Genomic DNA, 26,449 nt, shown 5'->3' with positions numbered 1-26,449 from the left:
GTCTCAGTTTCCTCATCTGTAAAATATGATTAATAGTCATATCACCTCCAAGTCTTGTTTTTTACTAAGCTTTATATATATCACTTAAAACAATACTTGGCACATAAATTCTTGATGAATAGCATCAAGTATATTGAACATTAAATATGTTGAACATTTACTATATTGTGGTCTATGTGTACAGAGACCTGAGCATATAGGTTCTACTTAGAATCAAATTGAGAAAGGCCTCTATTAAGAGAATTTAAAGTGTCATGACTATATCAAGGAAGTACAGGGTGCCATGAGGGCATTTAAAAAGGAAGCGTAGTCTGTTCTGGAGGTCAGCAGAATTTTGAAATCTAAAGGATGGGTAGAAATGAGAGGGATACAGAGTGTGTGTGTGTGTGTGTGTGTGTGTGTGTGTGTGTGTGTGTGTGTCTTTCAAGCTAAGGCAATAGACCACACAAATCTTAGATGGGAGAGTGCAGTGTGTTGCTGGACCTGAGAAAAGTCCACTGTGGAAGAAAGTACTATAAGACTGGCTGGAAAGATAGGCAAAGGTCAGATTAAGCAGAGCCTTGAAGGTCATAGAAAGTAAACTTAGATACATTGTATCAGAACCTAATGATGATGCCATATTACCTTTATCTATATTCCTAGACTTCAAGAGAACTTCTGAAAGGATAACCAAACTCTCTGCTTCCACATTTAAATTATTTGTATATTAAAAACTGAAGAATGCTTTAAACTAGTTAGAAGTTAAACTAGTACTAACACAAACGTATCTAAAAATCAAGAAAAATTTTAAAAGTAGTGTTTAATTTGGAAAGAAGCAGTGCTACTGGTGAACAAGAATAAAATATTTCAGTTGAGCCATTTTTAAAAAGAATTTAATTGGTTTCAGAATGTAACATCCTTCCTGATGGTTTCAGATGGCTTTATTTGTTCATAAATAACTCTACTTGTTGATTTAGCCACTTTTGTCATATGAATGCTTCATTAAACAAATGGAGCTTGCTCATTATAGCCAAGTAGAGCTATATTCAACCAAGTGGTGAGGTTGAGAGTACACGGTTGTATTTAACAGCAAAGGCCCTTTATCTGGCCTCTTGCCATCTGGAAACTCTAGATAGCATTTCCCAATATAAATCTCAATGTAGTAACCAGACTGATAAGGACATGCAACTATAGCATCACAATGTCAGAGAGGCCTACCAAAATATAAAGTGCTCCGTATACAGGAAAGAAAAATGCGTTCTTCTCACCCTATTCATTATCCAAGTTAAAAGCCTAGATTTTCAGAAGTCCTTTAGAAAGCTAAGCAGCAAGGAATTTTTATTTTATTTTCCCTGAAAAAGGCCAGTCACATGGAATTTCAGATTTGGCTAGAGGGGTATCATTGTAATAAAAGACAATCCTGAAATAGCGAAAAAATAGCCCCTAGATTCTGTCAGTTTTTTCTGTTCATTCCCTGCCTTGTCTTTAAACTATGATTTCTGAAATTTTTGAAAGCACAGAGATTTTTTTTTTTAAGTCCTTATCTAATGCTTGGGGCATTAAGATTTATTTTTAAACTTTATTCATCATTTCTAGGCTCTACAACATTTTGTAAGAAATGTATATTTATCTGTTTTTTAAAATGTCAAGTTGAATTAAAATCTGAGACCCCTTTTTAAAAAAATCAGTGTGGTCATTATCAATTATTGGGGCTCCCTTCTATACGCTGCAGTGTCTCTTATAGAGCCAGAATGCTGGGAGGACCCCTCTGGTCTTCTGTGGAGTAACTGCTTTTTGTTCAAGCCCCTTGTTCAAGCCCACAGGATCCTTTGTGTTGCTCTGCAGCTTCTGTGCCTTGTAGGACACATGGAATGTTGTTATGACCAGAGCCCCAGTCTCCAGGACAGCCGTCCTCTTTGAGGCACCGTTATTTCCTTTGTCCTCTGAGCAAAGTAGAGCGTGGATTTCCTCTGTCAAGGAACTTGGCCAACTTCCATTCCTTTTCTCCTTTATCAGGCTCAAAGGCAGCCCCTCCCACCTCCTCTGCCCTGGTATAGCTTCCTCAGTGAGCATAGGCTTCACATGAGACGGGAAGCCTGTTGATCTTCGACAGTTTCATCTTTCCACCCTGCAAAGCCCACAAGATAAAGGAATACACAGAGGGCTTGACAAAGATAGGCTTAGAAGAGGTAGGAGAGAGGAAGGAGAAAGACATAATTTTTAATGTTTTCATTTGTTGCTTGCTATAGTCAGCATAGTCATATTCATGGGTGCAATCATATTTTGAATAGTATTTCTATTTGGAGGCATTCCCACGTTATGAGTCTGCCTCCCCAGTGTTAGAAATGAGAACTTGAATTTCTGGCCTCTTGTGCAGCTTGGACTTCGGCCCTTCAGTCAGATTCACATAGAGAGTCTGTGGCCCTGACTTGAAAGAAGAAACTTGAAAGAAGAAACATGACACAACAAGCTCTATGTTGAGCTTCTATTGCTAACATAGCAGCATAAGAGTATGTATGGCTTTGCAGGGTCATAGTGTTGTAGGGTTAAGTGCCTGATACAGCAGTGGGACATCATTCGTAGTTGCAGTAAAGTTTTGGCATTTGGGGTTTGGTGACAGGGACAGTTGCAGCAATTTTCTTAAGCCAGTTTTATGGTATAGTTATGGATGTTTTCCTGGAAGATTAGCTCTTACTTTGTTTCTCAAGTCAACTCCATGATTCTGTAAGCTTCCCAACATACCTTTTGCTAAAAAAAATTAAAAAATCAGATTTATATAAGTATAACTTACATACAATAAAATCCCTCTTTTTAGGTATATAGTTTACTGTGTTTTGACAAATGTTTCGTCTTATGTTCACTACCATAACCATGATGTACAATATTTCTATCATTCCAAGGAGTTCCCTTCTGCCCTATGTAGTATTCTCTGCCCCACTCTAACCCTCAGTCCCAGCTCCAGCATCTGGCAACTGCTGCTTTGTTTTCTGCCTGTATAGTTTTGCTTTCTCCATGGATTTTTTTTTTTTTTTAAATGGATACATGCAGTATATAGCCATTTGTTTCTGGATTATTTCACTTAGCACAATAGCTTTAATATTTAGTAATTTTGCATATATCAGAAGTTTGTGTGTTTTTTTGTTCATAAGTAATATTTAATTAAATGGCTATGTCACAATTGTTTTTTCCATTTGCAAGTTGATGGGCATTTGAGTTGTGTCTGGTATTTTGGCTATTAAAAATAAAGATGCAGTGAACATTTGCATATAGGTTTTTCTGTGGATCTGTATCTTTACTTGTCTTGCAGAAATATCTATAATTGGAATTGCTAGATTTATCATTAAGTATACATTTAATTTTGTAAGAACATGTTTCCAAATAACTGTACTACCTTTCATTTCCTTCAGAAATGTATGAGAGTTAGTTGTTCTACATTCTCATCAACACTTAGCATTGTCATGTTAATATACTCTAGTTGATGTTTTGTATTATCTCAATATGGTTTTAAGTTCCCTGCTGACTAATGAAGTGGAGCATCTTTTCAGGGTATTATCACTCATTTGTATGCTTTCTATCTATAGTGACGTGTCTGTTCAAATCTTTTGTGCATTTAAAAAATTGAGCTGTTTTGTTGAACTTTAAGAGTTTTTAGGTATTATAAACATAAGAACTTGTGTTTTGAAAGTATTTTTTCCCAAACTATGGCTTGTATTTTTATTTTCTTAATAGTGTCTTTTGAAGACAAGAAACTGTTAATCTTGATGAGGTCTTCTCAGTTTTTAAGTAGTTAATGCATTTTGTATCCTATTCCAGAAAGCTTTTTCTAACTCAGAGTCATAGAGAATTTCTCCTGTGTTTTCTTCCAGAACTTTTACAGTTTCTATTGATCTGTTTAAATTTTGTACCTACTTTGAGTTAGTTTTTATATAAAGTATTCGATAAGGGCAGAGGTTTTTTTTTTGTTTGTTTGTTTTGTTTTTTTTTTGCTTATGGAGATTATTTTTTCCCCAGTGCAGTTTTTCAAAAAGAGTAAACTCTTCCCACTGAATGGCTTTGACACCTTTGTTGGAAATCAGTTGCCCATTTATGTATGAATCAATTTTTGGACTCTCTGTATGTCCTTATGCCAATGCTACTTTATCTATATTACTTTGTAACTTCTTTTTGAAAATTTGACTATTTTAATATTCACTTTTGTACATATATTTCAGGAGTAATTTGTCTATTTATATAAAACAGCTCACTGAAAATTTGATTTGGATGCTATTAAATCTAAAGATAAATTTGGGTTGACTTGACCTTTTAACAGTATTGAGTCTTTTGACTAATGGTCACAGTTTGTCTCTCCATGCAGTAAAGTCTTTAAATTTCTCTCAGAAAAATTTTGTAATTTTCATTGCACAGATCTTACAGATATTTTCTTAAAGTTATCCCTAACTATTTCATGTTTTGGATGCCATTGTAAGTGGTATCATTTTCAAATTTTAATTTCCAAATATTCATTGCTACTGTATAGAAAAATAGTTGCTGTTTGTATATTGGCCTTGATTTCTGAAACCTTGATAATCTCATTTATTAGAATTAGTTTCTTTTTGTAGACTTGTAAGAATTTTTAATGTAGATGTGTTATCTGCAAATAAATACAATTTTACTTTAAAATTTTCAATCTATATGTCTTTTAATTCTTATTCTTGCCTTATTGCAGTGACTACGATCTGCATGTTAAATAGAAGTGGAAGAGCAGACATCTCTCCTTGTTCCTTACTGTCGGAGGAAAATCTTTTACCATTAAATTTGTTAGCTGTTTGAATTACTGATACTGATAATATCTCTTTGTTCTTCTTTTAATGTCTGTAGGATCTGTAATTATGTCTCTTCTTTCATATCTGATATTGATAATTTGTGACTTTTCTCTTTATTCTTTGTCAGTCTGGTTAGAGATTTATAAATTTTATTGACCTCAGATAACTAAACTTTGATTTGATTTACCCTGTTGTTTTTCTGTCTTTATTGAATTCTACTCTGTCTTGATACTTTGCTTCTGTATGCCTGCATTTGATTTAATTTATATTACTTTTTTTAAAAGTTTCTTAAGGTGGAAACTTAGGTCATTGATTATAAACCTTTCTTCTTTTCTAATATGCACATTTAGATGCTGCTATTACTTTTCTCTAAGTAATGCTTTGGTTGCTTCCCCATAAATTTTGGTATGTTGTGTTTCCATATTCACAGAATTAAAAATATTTCCTAGTCTTCCTTGTGATTTCTTCTTTGACCTGTGAATTATTTAGAAGTGATTTTTTTTTTTTTTTGAGATGGAGTCTTGCTCTGCCACCCAGGCTGGAGTGCAGTGGCACGATCTTGGCTCACTGCAACCTTTGCCTCCTGGGTTCAAGCAGTTCTCCCGCCTCAGCCTCCCAAGTAGCTGGGACTATAGGCATATGTGACCACGCCTGGCTAATTTTTATATTTTTAGTAGAGACGGGGTTTCGCCATGTTGGCCAGGCCAGTCTTGAACCCCTAACCTCAGGTGATCCACCTGCCTTGGCATCCCAGAGTGCTGGGATTACAGGCATGAGCCACTGCACCCGGCCCGAAGTGATTTAAAAAAAATACATGATGGTTTTCTAGATTTCTTCCTGTTAATTGAGTTTAACTCATATTCTTTGTATAACTTTAATTATTTAAAAATGTCTAAAGTTCATTTTATAGTCCAGAATATGTTCTGCCTTGATGAATATTCCATGTCTACTTTAAAATAATGTATATTCTATGATGTTAGGTAGAACATCCTAAAATTTTCATTTATATTATGTTCATTGTTCAGGTCTTCTGTGTTTTTACTGTTTTTATCTGTTCTATAAGTTAATGACTGAGACTTGTTGCAATCACCATAATTGCAGGTTTTTTACTTTTTCTCTTTTTAGTTCTGTCAGAGTTTGCTTCTTGTACTTTGAAACTCTGTTGTGAGGTGCATACGCAGGACTGTTATGTTCTTGATGAATCAGACTGCCCTTTTGTCATTATGTAATATCCCTCTTTATGCCTGTTTTAGTTACTTGACTCTTCTGTCTTCACATGCTACTGCTTTCCCAAACTCTTTGCTTTCTCAAACTATATGATCTTATAATAGTTACCTCATAATTAGCTGTCCAGCCTCTCCTTGGTGAATTGCTGATTCCTGGTACAATCACTTGTAGCCAGGATGTAAATAAGATCCTATGTCATAAACCATAGCGACTCATGTTCAAGGAATTGCTTCTTTGTCCTTTCTCTGAAGTCAGTTTTGAGTGTGGTAGCAATCATAGTAGCATGTCCATCATAACACTGCAAAACCTGGTTCTGCTTTTGTGCCTTAATTCTTTATAGCTAATTGTAATCACATTACTTGCTTAGTTTTAAATAAGAGGTTGCAAACATAAATGCCCACAGGAGTCAGACAGGTAACATGATGGAGTAAAGTGGGTTATATCGTGGAATAACAGGAAGTGGGTGGGGATCCTGGCAGCGTGGAAAGCTCCTGTTTTGTCTAAAGGGGCAGCACTAATTAATTGCCATGTGAAATGCAGGCCTGGTGTTACTAACTGCCCCTCAAAAGGGGATTCCTAAGTGGAGTAGAATATGTAAACTGATAGCCAGATATGAAATCAGGAGGAAGTGATAATAAGAGGAAACTTGCTGAAGAGAATTCTGATAAAGTTCACACCAAATTTTAGGAGATACTGCTGAGTTAATGCTACCCACGTAATATATATGCCATGACATGTAGGAATCAAATAAGCATGTATACACACGCATATATATACACACATATATACATATGTACACATACACACACACACATATATATATATATAGAGAGAGAGATCTTTTGGAAAGTGACAAAGAGGAGTGATAATCTAGAGAGCGTGCATTAATTCAGTATAAGGCATGCTCTTTGCCCTTGGGGTCCCTGAGCAATGTTTGTGGTTGAAGGGGAGAAGTCAATGAGAAAGCACTGAAATTATATCTAAAGGGAAACTGTAGTACCACAGAAATAGAATACAATTACATATTACAGCCAGACTATTACATGTTACATAGACTGTGTAATGAATGTTTAATGCTTCAGCCAGAAAATGAAGATATATAATTTTATGGTAGCTTGCCATCGTATACCAACCATAAAATATATTGTGTGATATGACATAAAATGAAGTAGAAACTTGGCAGTGATCCTGTAAATTGATTAATGTAGATGACCAATATGTAATAGAGCCATCTATATTGATAAGTTAGTGAGCTATTACTCTTCATTTCACTTAGCACTGAGTAAATGGCCAAAATATAATTGAATTTCAGCTAATGCAAACATTTTTTTTAGTTGAGATGGCAGTTTGTAAAAAGAAAGAGTATATTGTAAGTATAAAGGTAGATTATTTCATCTAATTAAAATTTGGTTAAAATATGAAGGGAGAATGATTTGTTTAAAAAACTACTACAATGCTAGAGAATTGTGGTATTCCTTAGTTTCCTTCAGAAAACGAGGATAGGATAGTGTAGAATTTTTGCTTTTTGAATTCATGTCAGTCTGATAAACTATAAAACTTAATTTGATAGGTTAAATAAGTTTGTATTACATGCCTTACATGTCTTTATGTAAGAAATGCTTGTGAGATCATATGGGATGATATAAACCAATAAGCATTTTGTGACCATTGATATTAACATTTTAGGCAGAAGGATAACATAGGTCTCCCAAAGTGCCGTAAAGTCTTTTTGATGCTTTGCTGATTGTATTCCCAGAGGGAAGTGTTCTGGCAGTTGGGCTGATCCTGAAACATGAGCCCTTGCTCCATAGTCATCAGAGAACGCTATTGTGAAATCTCCATTGGATTGCTTGGGCCAGTCACCGTTGTGAACTTCCGACGTTCTCTCTCTGATGCGTTTGCAGGGGGGATTTCATGTCATTTGACTCTAGCAGTAGGCAGATAACTGTAAAATGTCCATTGTTCTCTTGGCTGTGTAGTGTGGATGGTACTTCCTAGGATTTTTAAAGATTCTTTGTTGCCAGCTTCATTTCCTCTAACATGTACCAAGAGGTTTGAGATAATGTGAATGCCTTTCTGCTTTAAATCTTGGAAATAGGAATATAAATAAGGATTACAGATAACTGTATTTATGACTTTAACTTCTCAGAGGAAATATGACCATGCACTTTATGTCTTTTTTATGTAATTGCTGAGAGTCATTGAGAATTCAGGAGTTGACTCATTTTTTCTTGGGTGAAATACAAAGAAAAGATTCAAGTGCAAAATGCTGTCACTTTCGCTCTTAAAGTATGCATTTTACGTGTAAATATTGCAAATTGTAAGATATTTTAAGTGTTTTTATTTATTTATTATTTTTTTTGAGATGGAATCTCACTCTGTTGCCCAGTTTGGAGTGCAGTGGTACAATCTTGGCTCACTGCAACCTCCACTTCCCCTCCCAGGTTAAAGAGACTCTCCTGCCTCAGTCTCCCAAGTAGCTGGGACTACCAGGTGCCCACCACTATGCCTGGCTAATTTTTGTATTTTTGGTAGAGACAGAGTTTCACCGTGTTGGCCAGGCTGATCTCAAACTCCTGACCTCAAGTGATCTGCCCGCCTCAGCCTCCCAAAAATGCTAGGATTACAGGCGTGAGCCACTGCACCCAGCCTAAGTGGATATTTAATCTAATATTTAGCATTCAAGTTTAAATTCTTGCCTAGAATTTCAAACATGGAAATATACTTTAAAAGGAAATAGGGTTTTTTTTTAATAGGATAGAAAAAAATTAAGCATGAAAAATGCAAAATAAAACACCCATTTCCCTCATTCTTATTCTAAGGAACTTTTTATTACACATAGTTCTATCAATATACTAAAGAGGAACCATGAGACACATTCACAGAGTAACTTAATGTTGTCTTCTGCATACCTTTACATTCATTCATGAGTCAGTTCCTTCCCTAGATGAGAACTAAAGCAGGTTATACAACTTTTCTGATCACTTTAAATTTAAAAAATGAAACAAAACAAGAAAATCTTAATTTATATACAGAATTATAAGTATGGTTCCCTGACTGCCAGTGAGATACCCTCTAGGAGTCCAGATATCCGGCTTCAACTTTCCTCTACTGAGGTCCCATCAGCGAGCCCTCTTGTTAGGACCTAAGATGACCCTGCACCAGCTTTCATGTGTGTTCACCTACAAGGTGGGAATAGGGTGAGTGAGTCTTTATAGTGTACCACAGCTCTAATTTAGAAGTTCTCTCCACAAAGCCTCTTTACAGAGTTTCACCCTTGACTCATTTATTCCCTTTGTGTAGTCCTCAAAGTTATGTAACCAATTTTCAGCTATCTTCTTTGTGCAAATTCTTGAGGGCAGTTTGTCTTAAAACTCTCTTTGGCATCTGATATATGTGTGTGTGTGTGTATATATATGTATATATGTACATATGTATACGTGTGTATATGTATATACGTGTGTGTGTGTGTGTGTGTGTGTGTATCTCAGGGTATATGTAATACCCTGATATTTTCATGTGGAAATTGAAGGAATTGGATTAGATCAATTTAGCAACATGTATTTATTGAGTTCCTGTGGTGTGCTTTCTTAGACCATACAGTATACTGATGAGGATTTGTTAAATAATCGCCAGGTATGATTAAAAGCTTGGTGGTGTTCTGACACTACTTCGTGAGACTCTGACCTAGACTGAGAGGTCAGGGCTTTTCTTGTGAGAAGGTATCACTTGAGCTATTGTAAATGATGAGTAGGTTACTAAGTAAAGAAGCCAGGGTTTATGAGTAGGTTACTAAGTAAAGAAGTTGAGGTTTGGAACAAAGCAAACCAGACAGAGGAAAGATAGGAAACAGAGTAAAGACTCAGATTCCAGGAGTCAAGAGAAATTCAGTTAGTAAAATGTGCCAGATTTGATCATGGATTGGGTTTGGGAGATGGTGACAGAATTGACTTGCAGATTTCTAAATGTCTGGCTTGCCCAGCTTGGCCCTGTTTGAGCCATTCACAATCATAGGGAGCATCAGGAAGGAGCCAGAATATATCTGGGAGGTGAGCATGCAAAGGAATAGTTTGATCTTGGACACGCTGACTTTTGAGGTACCTTTGAGGTAGCCACATGGTGAAGTCTAGGAGACAATTGGATATAACAGGAGAGGTTTTGATTAGAGATATGAATTCGAAAGCCATTAGCATTTACATGAGAATTGAATTCGTGATGGTAAATGAAATTCTATAGGGAGATAGTTTAGAATAAGGCATCAAGTCAGCACTTTCAGAAATACCAACATTTAATAACCATGTGGAAAAGGGTAAAACAGCAAGAGAAAGTGAGAAGTGTCCAGAGAGTTGGGAGGAAAAGCAGAAGTGAATTATATTAACATCACTGAAGCTAAGAGAAAGGTATGTTGTAAGGAGGAGGGAAGGGTCATCTCTGTCAGATGTTTACGAGAGTCCAGGAATGATGACAAGTGTCATACAGCCACGAGGAGGTCTCTGGGAAGCCTAGCGAAAATTGTTTTTAAGAAGTGATTGGGGCAGAAGTAGATTGAAGACTATGGAGTAGGAATAGATTCTGTGGAGAGAGTATAGACAGTGCTTTCAAAAAGATTAACATGAAGTATCAGAGAGCTAGGACCTCCCTGGTGAGGACTGTGGGGTGTAGGGAGGTAGGAATTTTGTTTTCAGTTTAAATCCTTGAGGATGTTTAAATGCTATCAGGAAGTCTCCAGTGCAGAGAAGGGGGTTGAAGTTACGGGATGGGGCAGTCTATGATAAGGTCACTATGATAAGGTCACTACCACCAAGCAGATGGTATTTAAAGCTCACATACGGGGTTGGTCCTAGATAAACTCCTCTAATCTGACAGGAGAGAGGGAGATGAGGGTGAGGTGGACTGATTTGCAGATTGAGAAGCAGGAAGTAGAAGGAGTTTCTAATGCCTTTATGTAAAAGTCCATTCTAGTTTTAAATTTTGTCCTCATATAATGTTGGGGTGATAATAATAACAACAAACACATATGGAGTGATTTCTGTGTGTTGAGTTATGTGTAGTAGTAAGTGTGTGTTTCTTATAGACTAACTGCCTGGGTTGGAAGCCAGACCTTACCACTTCCTAGCTTTGTGACTGTGTGACCTTGAGCTGTATTTTTAATTCTCTGTTTTTCTACTGTAAAATGAAAATAATGTCAGTAAGTACCTTATAGGATTAAATGAGTTTGCATATATGTATATATATAATACATGTTATATATAGAGAGAGCTTAGTGTGGACTTGGTGTAGTCAGTGTGACCTAAAATTATTAGCTAGCAATTGTAGTGGTGGTGGTAGTCATTCTCAGCGTCTGGTACTGCCCTCGTCATACTCCTTGTATGATGTGATGATAATATTTAGCTCTGTCTTACAGATGAAGCAACTGACTCAGAGATTAAGTTACTTGTTTGGGGCCATCCAGCTAAATAGATGAAAGTACCACATTTCAAATCCGATCTGTACAGCTTCAAACCTACACCTTTGCAGTTCTGAAAGCAGCTCATCTAGAATATTTCTTCTTCAACTATTTCAGAATGTGAGATTTAGGATTGAACTTATGTAAAAACGTGAAGTAAGTGAAGTTGGCTTTTCACAACTTCAGCTGCCCCAGAGGCTTGCTCTGTGCCAGCAGTCCTGTGGCTTCCCTGGCTCCCAGCCCTGTTACTCACAGCTCCTTGTCCTCTGCTCACCCTATTGTGATTGCTTTCTCTTTCTCTTTCATTCTTAGTTCATATTGGTTATTTTTAAAAATTTACATCAAAGATTATTTGAGTTAAGCTTGAAATTAGTGAATTGCTGGTGGAAGGTACTTACAATCCCGTATAGTTTAAGGTGGGATCATATTTCCTTTACCTCTTCCTTGGAGTATTGTCTGAAGAATGCAGTGATGGAGGTTCTGGCGCTAGTTGACTTCCACACTCATTCTTAAAAACATCTTTATCCGCATTTATTGTGAATTTATCATATCATTATAACAAATACATTTTCTCACCCACTTGTACCTTATGAGGTAGCTCATTCTATTCATTGCCTGCTTCATGATCAAGTAACCTTCCCTTTCTGTCACTAATTCCTGAGGTTCTTTCAATTTCTTTTTAAAAATTTAGAGACTTCCCCTAATGTTATTTATCTTAGAAACTTTTCCTGATGTCATCAAATTTATATTTTATCACAGACTTCTTTACATTCTTCTTCTATAGACTTCTATATATCACAGAATATCTTTATATTCTACCACAGTTTATGAAACATTTTATTCTGCAAATTTAACTCCTGAGAACATCATCAGACTATATGTGAAGAACATGAAGTTCTATAGAGGGAAGGGTTATGTATGTTTATTTTTTAAACTAATTGTAATCATAACAGTGTGTTATTCTGTTACTTTTTTGGGAGAATTGAGATACTATCACTTCAAAGTAAAACAGTTTGAGATACTGTCACAGACTTAATGTGTTTTTCATGATCTAAAATAACTTCTTTGTAGGGTCTCCATGGCCTATTTTGATCTACTGTTATTTCCATACTGTTTCATCATCCCAGGGAGGAGGCTTTGCAGAAAAGATAACAGTTATTTTGATTTCCCATGAGTTGGCTCTGGTGAATCAGTTTTCTTTTTTAGAATTTTAAGTGTTATTGGCATACAATTTATATTCCATAAAATTACTCCTTTGAACTATAAAATTCAGTGACTTTTGGCCGGGTGCGGCGGCTCACGCCTGTAATCTCAGCACTTTGGGAGGCCAAGACGGGCGGATCACGAGGTCAGGAGCTTGAGACCATCCTGGCTAACACGGTGAAACCCCTCTCTACTAAAAATACAAAAAAAATTGCCGGGCATGGTGGCGGGTGCCTATAGTCCCAGCTACTCGGGAGGCTGAGGCAGGAGAATGGCATGAACCTGGAAGGCAGAGCTTGCAGTGAGCCGAGATAGTGCCACTGCACTTCAGCCTGGGCAACAGAGTGAGACTCTGTCTCAAAAACATAAATAAATAAATAAATTTCAATGACTTTTAAACTTGCAGAGTGCAACCATCACACGAACCTAGTTTTAGTTTTCCATCACTAAAAAGTCCTTTTAAGTCTATTTACAAGTCCCTTTGCCATCCTTTGTATCCCTGGGTGGTACTAATCTATTTTCTGTCTCTATAGATTTGCCTTTTCTAGACATCTTATATGTGTGGAACCATATATTATATAGTGTTTTGCATCCGGCTTCCTTGAGAAATATGTTTTGGGAGGCTCATGCCTGTTGTAAGATGTATCAGTACTTTGATGATTTTTGTTTCTGAACAGTATTCTGTTGTATGGATATATCACATTTTGTTTGTCCATTCACCAGTTGATGGATATTTGTATTATTTCCTTTTCAGGACATGTTATGAATAATGCTGTTATGAACATTCATGGACAAGTCTTCGTGTGGACATGCTTTTTCATTTTACTTCAGTAGATTCCTAGTAAACGAAATTGCTGAGTACTTGTATGTTATGATTCTTTTAGGTTTATGAACATTTACTGTTGATTTTTATTTAGGTCTGTGATCATTTTCTGTTGATTTTGTATTCAGAATATTTAATCTTTGGCATATTGCTATAAAATGATCCCAGCACCATTTGTTGAAAAGACTGTTTTTGCCCCATGTAGTTGTCTTGTACCTTTATTGAGCAGCATTTGACCATAAATATAAAGATTTATTTCCGTACTCTCAACCCTGTGACATTTATCTGTATGGCTATCCTTAAAAGGCTAGTACCATACTCTTCTACTACAGCTATATAGCAAGTTTTAAAATCAGGTAGTGTGAATTCTTCATCTTTATTCTTCTTTTTCAGTATTCTTTTGGCTGTTCTAGTTCTTTGTCTTTCTATATGTTTTAGAGTTTGTCAATATCTGCAAAACAACTACTGGGATTTTGACTGGACTAGCTCTGAATCTATAGATCAATTTAGGGACAAGTGGCATCTTAAGATTGACTCTACCAATTCATGAACGTTACATATCTCTGCATATATTTAGTCTTAACTGATTTCTTTTATTAGGCATTGTATACTCTTCTGTGTATGGGTGCTGTACATTTTTTGTTAGATTTATATGATTTGTTAGATTTATATGTAAACATTTAATTTTGCACTGTGCTTATGTAACAACACTTCGAAAATTCAGTTTATTTTTAATCTTTCATCAAACCCCGTCAGTTGAATTCATCTGTGTCGTATTTGAATCTGGCCGCATATCAGATAGCATCTTCCAAAAGAGAGTAAAGAGCTTCTAATGTTTTTCTATTGTAGTTTCCAGGAGGTAAAGGGATGAACCATTTTTATTATTTTGACTCAGTGACTGGTCAGCAGTTGTTTAGTAAGACTATCATGTCAGTCTGTTCACATGATCAATAATAATGTGATAACATAAAACACACAAACCTTCCTGAAGGAGTTTGGACTATCGGGAAAGGACAAGCATATAACCTCCCTGTTCCTTCTTCTGTAGGTGTTGCAGCATCCTTGGAAGTGTCAGAGAGCCCTGGGAGTATCCAAGTGGCCCGGGGGCAGACAGCAGTTCTGCCCTGCACTTTCACTACCAGTGCTGCCCTCATTAACCTCAATGTCATTTGGATGGTCACTCCTCTCTCCAATGCCAACCAACCTGAACAGGTACTTCTGTTCCATCCTGTGCTACCTCTGAAAGGTTAATCTTTTCAGAGGAGGTGGGTAGGGAAGCATCCTGAGTACATCTTTGGTTTCAAGAGTAAGGTGGCATTTTCAATGTGTGTGTGCTCTTTTAAGGCCTACTCCTCTGCCTTATCAGTCAACTATCAGAAGAGGCTATCCTCTTTTTAGAAAGGTAACAGATGTTAAGAATATCCTCCTGAGTGTTTTGTGTAGGAACCTGTAATTTTATCAAAAACATTGCTAATAGGCAATTTTGACCGTAAGGGACTGGCACCAACATAGATGGTTGAGAGCATACTTTTAAAAGATAGTGATAATAGTAAGGAAGTAACATTAGGTTGTGGTTGATTTTTTTTTTAAATTTAATTTCACTAGTATTTTAAAGTAAAACATGACTAGCCATGTTAGCCAGCTCAAAAAGTCTCATATAAATTATTAATATAATGTGTACATGAAAGAATGTACATGAAAATGGAAGCTACTCCCCAATAAGCTGCAAAATTACAGGAAAAAGACACATAATTTGTAGAACTCACTACAGAAAATAATGCCCAGGAAGTTAATGAATTGTGATAATGCTTATACCTTTATTTATGATGTTAATGAAGCTTTTCTCCTTCAGTAAGCTTATTATTACCTCAAAATATTTGATAAGCTAAATTTTCTGATATGAAATTAAATAGAAGCTTCTTTTGTTTCTTCACAGAATTTTTGTAGTTAGACTCTGCCTGCAAGATCATTTTGTCCAACCTTATTATTTTAGGAATCAAGGATGGAGTTAAAGAAGTAAAGAGCTTGAGTAGAGTTACTAAACAAATTTACAGGTAGAACTTGAATAGAACTGAGTCCCTCACTCACAGCCCAATGGGCTTTTTGTTACGTCATTCTAGGTCTTCCCTGAAGACTTAACTTTGATAATAGCGGCTGACATAAGAACAGCAGTCATGGACTTGTAACTCTACTTCCCTTCTGTGACATTTATTTACTTTCAATCTATACCTATGATCTATCATTGTGTGACCTAATAAGCATGAGAATGGCAGTGCTAATATTTTTTAATTTTTATTTTGGAATCAATTTTTTGAACTGGTAAAAATATTTATGAACTGATAGTAGGGTGGGTAGCAGCAAAGACATTTTTTATGTTCTGATGTGTTAGGTAAGGAAAATATATTATTCTAATTTGGTATGTGAAAAATTAAAACTCCGAGATACCTATAAACAAGTACTGGAAAAAAAAGTTGATGATAACTCTCATATTAGAAATAAAATTTTCCAGCGTTTGGTGCAGCATTTGGCACTGTCTACCAAATAGTTATTGTTTTGTGTCTAGGAGAAGATAGAGTGGCCAGTGTATTTATTTTGCTTTCTTTTCCAGGTCATCCTGTATCAGGGTGGACAGATGTTTGACGGTGCCCCTCGTTTCCATGGTAGGGTAGGATTTACAGGCACCATGCCAGCCACCAATGTCTCTGTCTTCATTAATAACACTCAGTTATCAGATACTGGAACCTACCAATGCCTGGTCAACAACCTTCCAGACATAGGGGGCAGGAACATTGGGGTCACCGGTCTCACGGTGTTAGGTGAGTGACACAAGAGTCCTGGGCTGTTTGGGCTTGACTTATGAATCTACTCTCAAGCATACTTGCTTCTGCCCTTGTTTCTACACCTTCAGTCTGCTTATGTTCCTTTTCTGTCTTCTCTCAGTTCCATCTCTTCTCTGCTTCTCCATGCTTCTTATAGATAGTCTCCCCCTCCTTTCTTCATTTCTGGTGGTCTCTACAACTTACTCTTTAATGACTTTCTTCTGAAGGTGAAGAAAGATGGTATCAAATACCATCAGAAGTGGTCTCTCAGTTTTCTTAAGCTTCTACAGGACAGAACTTATTGTTGAGCACAAATTAAATCAAGAATGACGTATTTTAATACAGAGCAGAAGTTTTCGCATGTGTGAGAATAAAACTATTACTTCACATCTGTATGACGCTGAGTAGGATCACCACAGTTCTTGGCTTGCACGTGTTGTCCTGGCATAATTATAATAGTGCCTCCTTTTACTCTCAAAAGTATCCTTGTTTGAAGAATAAATAATATTATCACCTTAATACTGAGACCAAATAGATTTAGTTTTTTTCCCCCAGATTGCATAGAAAATAAACAACAAAGTTTAGATTAAAATTTAAATCTCCTTATTCAAACCAGCACTCTTTCCATTACACCATGTTGTTAGACTATCTCATACTAAGTTATATCTGTTATAAACATGTTTGATTTTTCAGTTCTTCTGTCTCTAATATAAAATACTGCTTTCTAAATGAATACTTGTGTAGAGGTGGCTAAACTCAGTTCATCTGGGGAGATGGAAGAAGTACTTAGAGAAGGTTGATGTTCTTGATTCTCCTCCATCCTACTCAAGTCTCAGAATCTACTCCTGTAGTCCTTGTCAAACTCCACCCACCCTTTCTTTTTCCTTCATTGTTGTTGAGTCACTTAAGAATACAGGGGTTGGGAATTCTTGTCATTTTCCCTCTGCCTTTGGTGCCTTTTTCTCCCAGCCTTCAAACAGAATAAGAAAACTAATGACCAAGTCGGGGATTTGTATTCTCAAAATCATATTCATTGTATTATATTAAAAATGGTATAGATTCTAAAATACTCTTGAGTACTGAGTATAGTGTACTAATGGAATTAAATATTCGGATACTTATACCTATAAGTTAGGTGACTGACTTCCTATATTATCTAACATTATTTCTTTTTTCATTTGTCCAGACTTAACTTCTCAGCTTCATTTTTAAAAAGAAGATAAAAGAAAGCCCTTAATTTATTTTATAATTAATGCTACCTCCAAAGAATTATTTTGGATTTCTGTTCCTGGCATCACAGTGACAATGACAAAGGCAATCAAAGATTAGTTTGCCCCACCGCAGTAGATACTAGGATTTGCTAAGATTTTTACTCTTCCTACCCATACCCTTTTATTGTTCTCTTCCCCTACCCAGTCTTCTTTTTTTTTTCTGATTCCTGTGTATACTCTGCATTCATTTTTTCATTCATTCATTTATTCATTTTGGAAAGGGTGTACATATTTACTGAAAAGTCATTAGCATTACAGATAAATCATAAATTGGATTTAAACTCTACCGTCTGCATTCCCCTGCATGAAACTTCAAGCCATGGGCTTAGTTTATGGTTTTGTTTTGTTTTGGTTTTTACCACCTTCTTCCTTTAGTGTTCTTTTTGGTAATTTTTGTTCCATGTTTTTTGTGTCCAGTCTTAATGGTTGTGAAATGTCCACTACATTATTATCAACTCTGCTTTTACTTGAACCTTAGTTTCACTTTCCCCACCATAAAGCAGAATTTGGTATAAAGTAGGTCTGTCCGGTTTTTGTCTGTAAAGTAACGCAGGACCTTGTTAAAGTGATCTTTGCCAGAGGATAGTTGGCAGGATAAGGGTTGCTTTTCCCTGAAATCTCTAAAAGTGGCCTCTTTCAGCAATGTTTTTAAAAGCAACATGTTGATACAATGGATCTTAAGAATTCTTCAGAGGAAGCAGAGTGAAAAGAAGATCTTAAGATACCTTGAAAATATAATCAAAAGGTGAAGCCCCTTTGTGCATATTTGCCCTCTGCTTACCAAAGCTGCAGGTCTGCTCCTGTGCCTAAGCCTCGTGAATTGGTACATGACTCCTCTGGGTTCAGGTGTGAGGCTGTCTCCTGGTATATGTTCCCAAAACAATGTAATCTAAGGGTCCAGTGTACTGAATGTTGATGTCTCCTCCGTCATCACTTGGCTCACAGTAAAATGTGTACTCTATTGCTTACTCTTCCTGTTATAGTTCCCCCTTCTGCCCCACACTGCCAAATCCAAGGATCCCAGGATATTGGCAGCGATGTCATCCTGCTCTGTAGCTCAGAGGAAGGCATTCCTCGACCAACTTACCTTTGGGAGAAGTTAGACAATACCCTCAAACTACCTCCAACAGCTACTCAGGGTATGTACAGTGCTGCTTTACCCATTTTATTAGTTATCATGGACAATTCTAATATTAAAAAAGTAATTAACTTTAATAGGTTTTGAAAAATAACACCCTATAACTGCTGAAAAAGCTTTCTGGATCATTTTGTGTTTTCAACTTTAAAGTGAATAAAACATTTTCTCTCTCTTCTCTATATTGCCTTTATGAAATGTATTTCATCCAGTGGTAACTATATATGGGAACTCTTCCCATTCACATGAAGATTTAAAGCACCTAAATAATAGCTTCTTTGTGTTAACTGTAAGACAATCCTTGAAATTTATATATGAGAATACACTTCCTGCTTGAGGTAGAGCTGCCTGTTTTACTAGGAGAAACCTGAGCATAGTGTCAGGAGGGTCGATCCTCCTGTTTTCAGCCTCAAATCTGGTTAGAGGAGGAAGATAGGAAAGAGTAAAGGAAAAGGCCTCAGGTCACAGGAGATCCAGGAATTGGTCACACCAAACAGGTAATAATGGAGGAAGCCTGAGTGTCATGGATGATTTCTACATGTAAACCCAGCTCCTTAAATTTAGTTTTAAAGAGGACATCCTTAAAAAATTGAAGAGATTTTTGTCAAATAAAATGAGGGGAAGATATAGAATTACATTATAAAATACTCTAGTTCAAGAAAATAAAATTTAGCAGCTTCGAGTATTACATCATCTCTAATACAGAAAATGTTTCTTGTAGTATTCTCAGGGTAGATTTACAAATCTGAAATTTACACGTAAAGTGTTGGCAGTTAATGGAGAGGCCACAAACAACCTTAATTAGGCCACATAAGTCTGAATCATATTGATGGTCCACGCCTGTCGTGGAAAAGGAAAGTCCAAAGTTGTAGTAAAATTATTCACATTAAAGAGCCAGCGCCACAAGCCTTTAAAGACCCTATAAATTTCTGCTAGTAATCCCAACAAATATTGATGGACCTTACAATCGTCTTTTAATTAACCTAGCCTCAAATTCATCATTAAAAAAACTTCTTTTCAACATAATAACTTTTATTACTTTAAGAATGATTGCTGCAATACTGTTGTTCTTTGCTAAATGTTTCAGCCACACTGTTGGCTAAATAGCTGCTTTTTGTGGACTGATTTGTCAATCTCACCATTGTAAATGACATGATTAAAATAGCCCTTGTCTTGACATACTGAAAACTATATTCAAATTTTAGATTTTCCACTGTTTCTGTAACAGTTCGCCTCTCTGGGCCCATGTTGCTTTTTTAAAACAAAAATAAAGGGGTTAACAGTATCATCCTCAAGGTCCTCTGTGGCAGCATTTTCTGTTTTTATTTGTAATATCTCTGTGGAATATTGGATAGAGTTTGGAATTTTAAATGAACAATTGACAGTGGTTATTTGTATGTAAGTTGAGAAATAGCTGTAGAAATAGCCTTCCATAACCTCTTTATTTCTGGATAAGTGTCTATCAGTCAGATTTCTTGATATCGTATCCTTTTTTCAACTTGAATACTTTTTGCAGCTTTAGGTATAAAAGTGAACTTGAATGACAAGGATGAAAACTTTGTCTTTTATAAACTCTGGATTGATTATCAAACTTACTTTGGATTACCGTATCTATCATAATCATGTACATTAAATGGTAATATTTTTCTTCTAAATTTATCTCTTGATATCCATATTAATAAAGTTGATCTCAAAATAGAATATTACCCCAAAATAATTCAGATTTTTTTCAGAAGATTTACTTTACTAATTATGTTTACATTATTAATATAAACTCATGATGCATTCTCTGAAAAAAAGAATATTTGACACTAGGAGAGTGAATCCCAGAAGTCTGGTTGGTGACAGGGGAATAATATATTGAGATTAGAATTTCTCTTATATGTAGAGACTAGCTTGCAGGAACTCCCTCTAGCCAAATCTGGGACAATTCAGACGTTAAAATAAATATATAGCCCATAGAATAAAATAAGAATCACCAAATCCCTACTGACAAATAAATGGAGTCAAAGAGCAAGCCTTTTTTTTTCTCAGTATGATGCCAACTGATGTATGTACAAGGAATAATGGAGTTAGAAAATCATCACTGAGGTGAAACAGTGAGCAAAAATTTGATGGGAAGCAGGCTATTTAGTTACAATGTATGTCCCTCCAAATTATTTATTAATGACAAAAAAGTAACTTTATAAGGGAGAGACCTGTCGGATACCACTTTAACCAAGTGATCAAAGTAAAACTTCACCAATATTATGACAAACTGATGTCACGTACCTCTTAATATATATACTGAGAAGGACACATCATTTCTGTGATATTACTGTCAAAAGCACATAACCTAAATCTCATCATGAGGAAACCTCAAACAAACAAATGTGAAGGCAAAACTATCAAGATTGAAAAAGACTAGGGAGTTAACCCATTTATGCCTGAGGTTGCAAGTTTTTGATTTTTTGCATTCAGACATTGGCGATGACCTTGAGCAGTAGGATGTAAATAACTCCCACATGCTTAGCATTCCAATAATGGAACACTGGGCATAAATGGGTTAAGATGAGTAGATGTAATGAAGAACCTTGGCTTAGAATCTGAACAGGAAGAGAAATAGCTATAAAGGACATTGTTGAGATAATTGATGAAACTGAGTATAAACTATAGATTAGCTAATACTCTTAGATCAGAGTTAAATTTCTCAACTTTGATACATTTACTGTGATTATATAAAAAGTGTCTTTGTTCTTAGGAAGTATTCACTAAAGTACTTAGTGGTAAAAAGACATGATGTCTTCAACCTTGTAAGAGAGACTCAGTGCACTAGCTAGTTCCTTTCACCAAGTAAGGACTGTAAAGCAAATTTACCGTGCACTGGTTACTTGCCCCAGTCTGGTGAGACAGAGCATTCATACATAAAACAAGTTTCATGAAGTGGATTTATTATTTAATAGGCAGCAAAGGACAACAGAAGCCTAGCATTCAGTGAAAGCCAGTTCCCCAAGGCTCAGAAAAGTTTCCTGAAACAGATAGAGTCTCGTCTGCACATGTCCACTTGCACATCAGCTGAGAGAACCCAGAAAGCAGCTCACTCTGAGTTTTATACCCAAGTGCCACTGCGCTAAAGTGTTGAAGGACATCCTGTTTCTAGGAGGGTCTGGAACAGAGCTTGAGGTGTTCCAGTCAGTTCCTTCTTAACTCAGGATGTTGTATTCCCAGCATGTTCTATACTTATGCTTGAGAACAGCAAGCAAGAAAATGGGAGGAACTGAGTTGGTCCCAGACCACCCAAAGAACTATCCTGAAAGACACAGCAAGAAGACATCATCATCTAGAAACCAGGAAATGGGCTCTTACCAGACATTGAATCTGCTGGAGTCTTAATCTTGGAGTTCCCAGCCTTCCAGAACTATGAGAAATAAATTTCTGTTGCTTATAAAGTACCCAGTCTATGGTGTTTTGTTATAGCAGCCTAAACAGACTAAGACAATGAGGAGTCTAAAATAGTTGAACTAGTAGAAACAGAGAATAAAATGGTGGTTTCCATGGGCTGGGGAGTGGGGGAAATGGGGAGATGTGGGCTAAAGGGTACAAAGTTTCCGTTATTCAGAATGAATAAATTCTGGAGATCTAATGTACAGCATGGTGACTATATTTAGCGTTACTGTATTGTATGCTAGAAATTTGCTGAGAGTAGATCTTAATTGTTCCCAACCACACATACACACAAAGGTAGTTATGTGATGTGACTGACATATTAGATTGGGTGTGGTAATCTTTTCACAGTATTTATGTATATCAAAATATATACCATAAATATATACAATTTTTGTTAGTCAATTGTGCTTCAATAAAGCTGGGGAAAAAAGAAAAACAATTGTGTAATACACAAGGAAAACCCTCATAACAAAGAATTATCTGGGACCGAATTTCAATAAATAAATTACATTTAACATTTTCTATTGTTAAAACATCCTTGCATTTATGGAATAAAGTCTCTTTGATTGTCATTTTTAAAAATAAATTGTTCTATTGGGTTTGCTAATATTTTAATAAAATATTTGCATCAGTGATCACCAGTAAGAATGGCCTATGGGTTTTTTTTTCTGTCTTCTATTGTCCTGGTTCAATTTTAGTACCATATAATACGAAATAATCTTATGAGTTTGGCAACTTTTCCTTTTTTCTATTCTTTGAAATAGTATGAGTAAGTTGGGCATCATGATGATTCTATAGAATTTGCCTATGAATGTTTGCCTTGCTCTTATGTTTTTTTGTAGATTTTTGATTTCTGATTTAGTTTCTCTAATGGTACAGGCTTTCTATACCCTGTTTTTCTGGAAAATGTCTTTTTTGTCCAAGTTATACATATCACCATCAAGATGTTCATAGAATTCTCTATACAAAAACAGAATAATGTATTTAAGAGTGTAAGTTCTGGAGACAGTGGACATAGTTTTGAACCCTGAATCCAGGAATCACTGGGTATGTGACCCTGTGTCTTAGTTTTTTTTTCTTATATGTAAAATGGAGACAATCATCATGACTAACTTATGGTTGGATAAAGATTGAATAAGCATGTAAGATGTGCAGAACAGCAGCTGGCATATGTAAGCCCCTACTAAATATTAATATTTAAATTACCATCATCATTGTTATGAAGTTTTAAACTCTGTATTTAGTCCCCTTTTCATTCCTAATACTGTTTATATGTGCCTTTCCTCTATTTTAAAAATCTATCTTGCTAAACTGCGATTTCGATTTTATCTAACCCCTCTTGTAACTTGCATAAATTTCTTTCCTCCTTCCCTCCCTCCCTCCCTCCCTCCCTCCTTTCCTCCCTCCCTCCCTCAGATGTTTGTTAAGCACCTATCAGGTGCCAGAAACTGTTCTAGATGCTGAAGATACGTTGCTGAACAGGATATTCTTTCCTTTGTAGAGCTTATATTCTAATGGGTGGAAATGGAATATAATCAGTAAATTGTAGAATTTGTTACAAGGTGAAAAGTTCTGTGGGGAAAAATTAGATCAGGGTAAAATAGATTAGTTAGGGTATGAGGAGCAGCAGTTTTGAGTAAGGTGCTTAGGGTAAGCCTCATTATATTCTAGCAAATATTTAAAGATAATGAAGGAATGAGCCCTGTGAATATGGGGACTGGAAAGCATTCCAGGCAGAGGGAATGGACATATGAAGGCTTTGAGGCAGGCATGTGCCCATGTACTTGGTGAATTATCAAAGAGGCCAGTGTGTTTGGAGTGCAGCCACCAAGGTGGAGACTTGAAGAGCCATTGTGTTGCAGGTGTTAGGGTATTTGTACATGCATTGCATAGGAAACGTTATAGTTGTATTATTCAATATTCTGTATCTTTAGCAATATTTTACATGCTTCAGCTATGTTACTATGAGAAATATGTATTTAAAAATCACATTGTAAGATTGTGGATTTGTCAATTTGTTCTTACAATTCTGCCAATTTTCTTTACCCATCTTGAGCCTGTGTCATTAGATGCTTATAAGCTTGTTGTATTTCATTGTTTCTCTATGTTTAATAAGCTTTTTGTGTTTTTTTAATTACTAAACTTAAAAGATACAGTGGCTTTCTTTGGTTAATTCTTGTTGGTATGTTTCTATTATATAGTTCATTGGCGTTCAGTTGTCTGTGCTTTATGTTTTAGGTATAGTGCTTATAAACAACATATATCTGGATTAGTTTGGTTTTCAGTTTGTAATCTGAGAGTGTCTGTCCTGAATTCATTTATATTAATGATTATGGGTATGGTTCAATGTCTGATATTTTATTTGAGGTTTTCCATTTATTAAGCTTTTTGCTTTTTTCTTTGTCCTCTCTTCCCATACCTTCTACTGATTATTCGAATATTCTTTATAATATTTTTTCTCCTCTACTTTTGAAGTTATAAGTGTATTTCTCTTAGTGCTTATTCTTAAAGTTCTTAAATACGTACTTGATTTAATGTAGTCTAGAAGTAAAAAAAAATCTCTAATCTCTATCCAAATAATAGGACCATAGAAAGCTGTCTTTCTTCCATTTTCCCTAATCTGTGTGAATATTTCATCTCATCAGTTCTCTCTCTTCTCTCCTATTAGCCATTTTTGGACCTTTTCATTCTGTCCACCATGACTCTCAGCTTCTCTCTCATATGCTTAATTTCTGTATTTTTATTGTCTGCATTTTAGTTATTTTCTTGGCTTTAGTATATTTGTTCCATCCTGTTTTTAACTTGTCTCCTTATTAATCATCCCCATTTTTGTCATTGTTTACATACATTTCAGTTTTATATAGATTTACCCAAAAGTTTGCCAGTTTTTTGGCTCAACATGGCTTCTTTCATCACAGTCATTTTTTCTGTGTTCCATTTTCTTAAGTACACACACCCTTCAGTAGGTATTACATGGATGATCTATGAGTGTTAAGTTGTTCTCAGGTTTGTTTTTCTGAAAATATCTTTTTTTCCCCTATACTCTTTAATGCAGTTTAGTGAGTATAGAATGCTAGATTATCAGTTATTGTTTCTCGAGAATTTGAAAATGTTTCATTTGCTTCCCACCTTTCTTGTTTCTGTTGAGAAATCCCCTGGTAGTCTGTAGGCATTTGCATTTTCCTTCCTTTGCTTTTTGCATTTTTTTTTGTACTTGGTGTTGTGTAGATCCTAGAATATATTTTAGGTATGTGTTAATTTTTATTAATCCTGCTGTGGGCTTGTGGTGCTTCTTAAATTGAGATAATTTTTTGTCACTTATTGAAAAATCTCTGTCCTTATATTTTTGAATATAGCCTTTTCTCTTGTTTATTGCTTCCTATTAGCTCTTGGTTTAGTCTTTTAATTCTGTAAACCATGTTTTTTAATCCTTTGCTTATCTGTAAATTTCTTTACCTTTCTGTGTGGCATTCTGGTTATTTTTTGTTTTTGTTTTTTATTTTTCCAGATCATCAGTTCTCGCTCCTGCTCTGATGGCTGTTCAGCCTGTCCTCTGAGTTTTAAGTTTATTTTCTTCTTTTCTTTCCTTTTTTTAAGAGATAGAGTCCCGTTCTGTCATCCATGGTGCAGTGCAGTGGCACAATCATTGCTCACTGCAGCTTGAAACTCCTGGCCCTTAAACAATCCTCCGACCTCAGCCTCCCGAGTAGCTGGTATTACAGGTTTGAGCCGCAGCACCTGGCTATTTCTGTTTCTATGTTGCTTTTGTCTCTTCATGGCATCATCCTCTTGTATTATGGTGACTATTCTGCATATGTTTAATAATTTTAAGCATACTAATTTTATAGTGAACTTCACATAACTTTATGCTCTTTGTATGCTAATCCTTCTGTTTGTTGTGTAGTTAACTTTTCTTCATGGTGACATTCCTTTCCTGTTTTCCTCATGTAAACGCTTCACCTGGATTGTTCTTCTATAGTTTCTCTAAAGCTGTAGGTTATGTTTTCTATTTGTTTCTGCCAACAGCTCTAGAGGTTTCAGGAAGATGAAGGGATGAGCAAAACAGGAAAGGGATGATTGTCTGTACAGCGAGGGCGGTTGGGCGGCTGGGCCCTGTGCTGGTGAGTGAGATGATTGGAGATGTGAGGCAACACGGGGTTTGTCCTGCAGCAATTGAAAATCCAGGGCTGGAGCTAGCTCACAGGAGCTGCATATCAAGCCATGGAGTGGAATTCCTTCCTGGAATGACACCCACTCTCCAAGTCCTGCAGCTTCTTGGCAACCAAGGATGGAGATAAGCACAGTTACTTCTCACAAT

At 36.0% G+C, this 26,449-nt stretch overlaps 1 protein-coding gene across 6 annotated transcripts in view; it reads left to right on the top strand.

Moving 5' to 3' along the window:
* IGSF11 (immunoglobulin superfamily member 11) overlaps nt 1–26,449 on the top strand; it is a 208,109-nt gene that overhangs the window by 169,432 nt on the left and 12,228 nt on the right. For all 6 annotated transcript variants that reach the window (XM_025375594.1, XM_025375593.1, XM_025375592.1 and 3 more), the window contains 3 exons: nt 14,529–14,692; nt 16,089–16,296; nt 18,554–18,709. In XM_025375594.1, the coding sequence (XP_025231379.1) occupies nt 14,654–14,692; nt 16,089–16,296; nt 18,554–18,709 (403 nt within the window). In that variant the 5' untranslated portion in view covers nt 14,529–14,653. The remainder of the gene's footprint in view (nt 1–14,528; nt 14,693–16,088; nt 16,297–18,553; nt 18,710–26,449) is intronic.

This window comes from Theropithecus gelada, chromosome 2 (assembly GCF_003255815.1).
Source record: "Theropithecus gelada isolate Dixy chromosome 2, Tgel_1.0, whole genome shotgun sequence".
Lineage (NCBI taxonomy): Eukaryota > Metazoa > Chordata > Mammalia > Primates > Cercopithecidae > Theropithecus > Theropithecus gelada.
The sequence above is the reverse complement of the archived record's forward strand: the minus strand, read 5'-3'. Positions and strand labels throughout refer to the sequence as shown.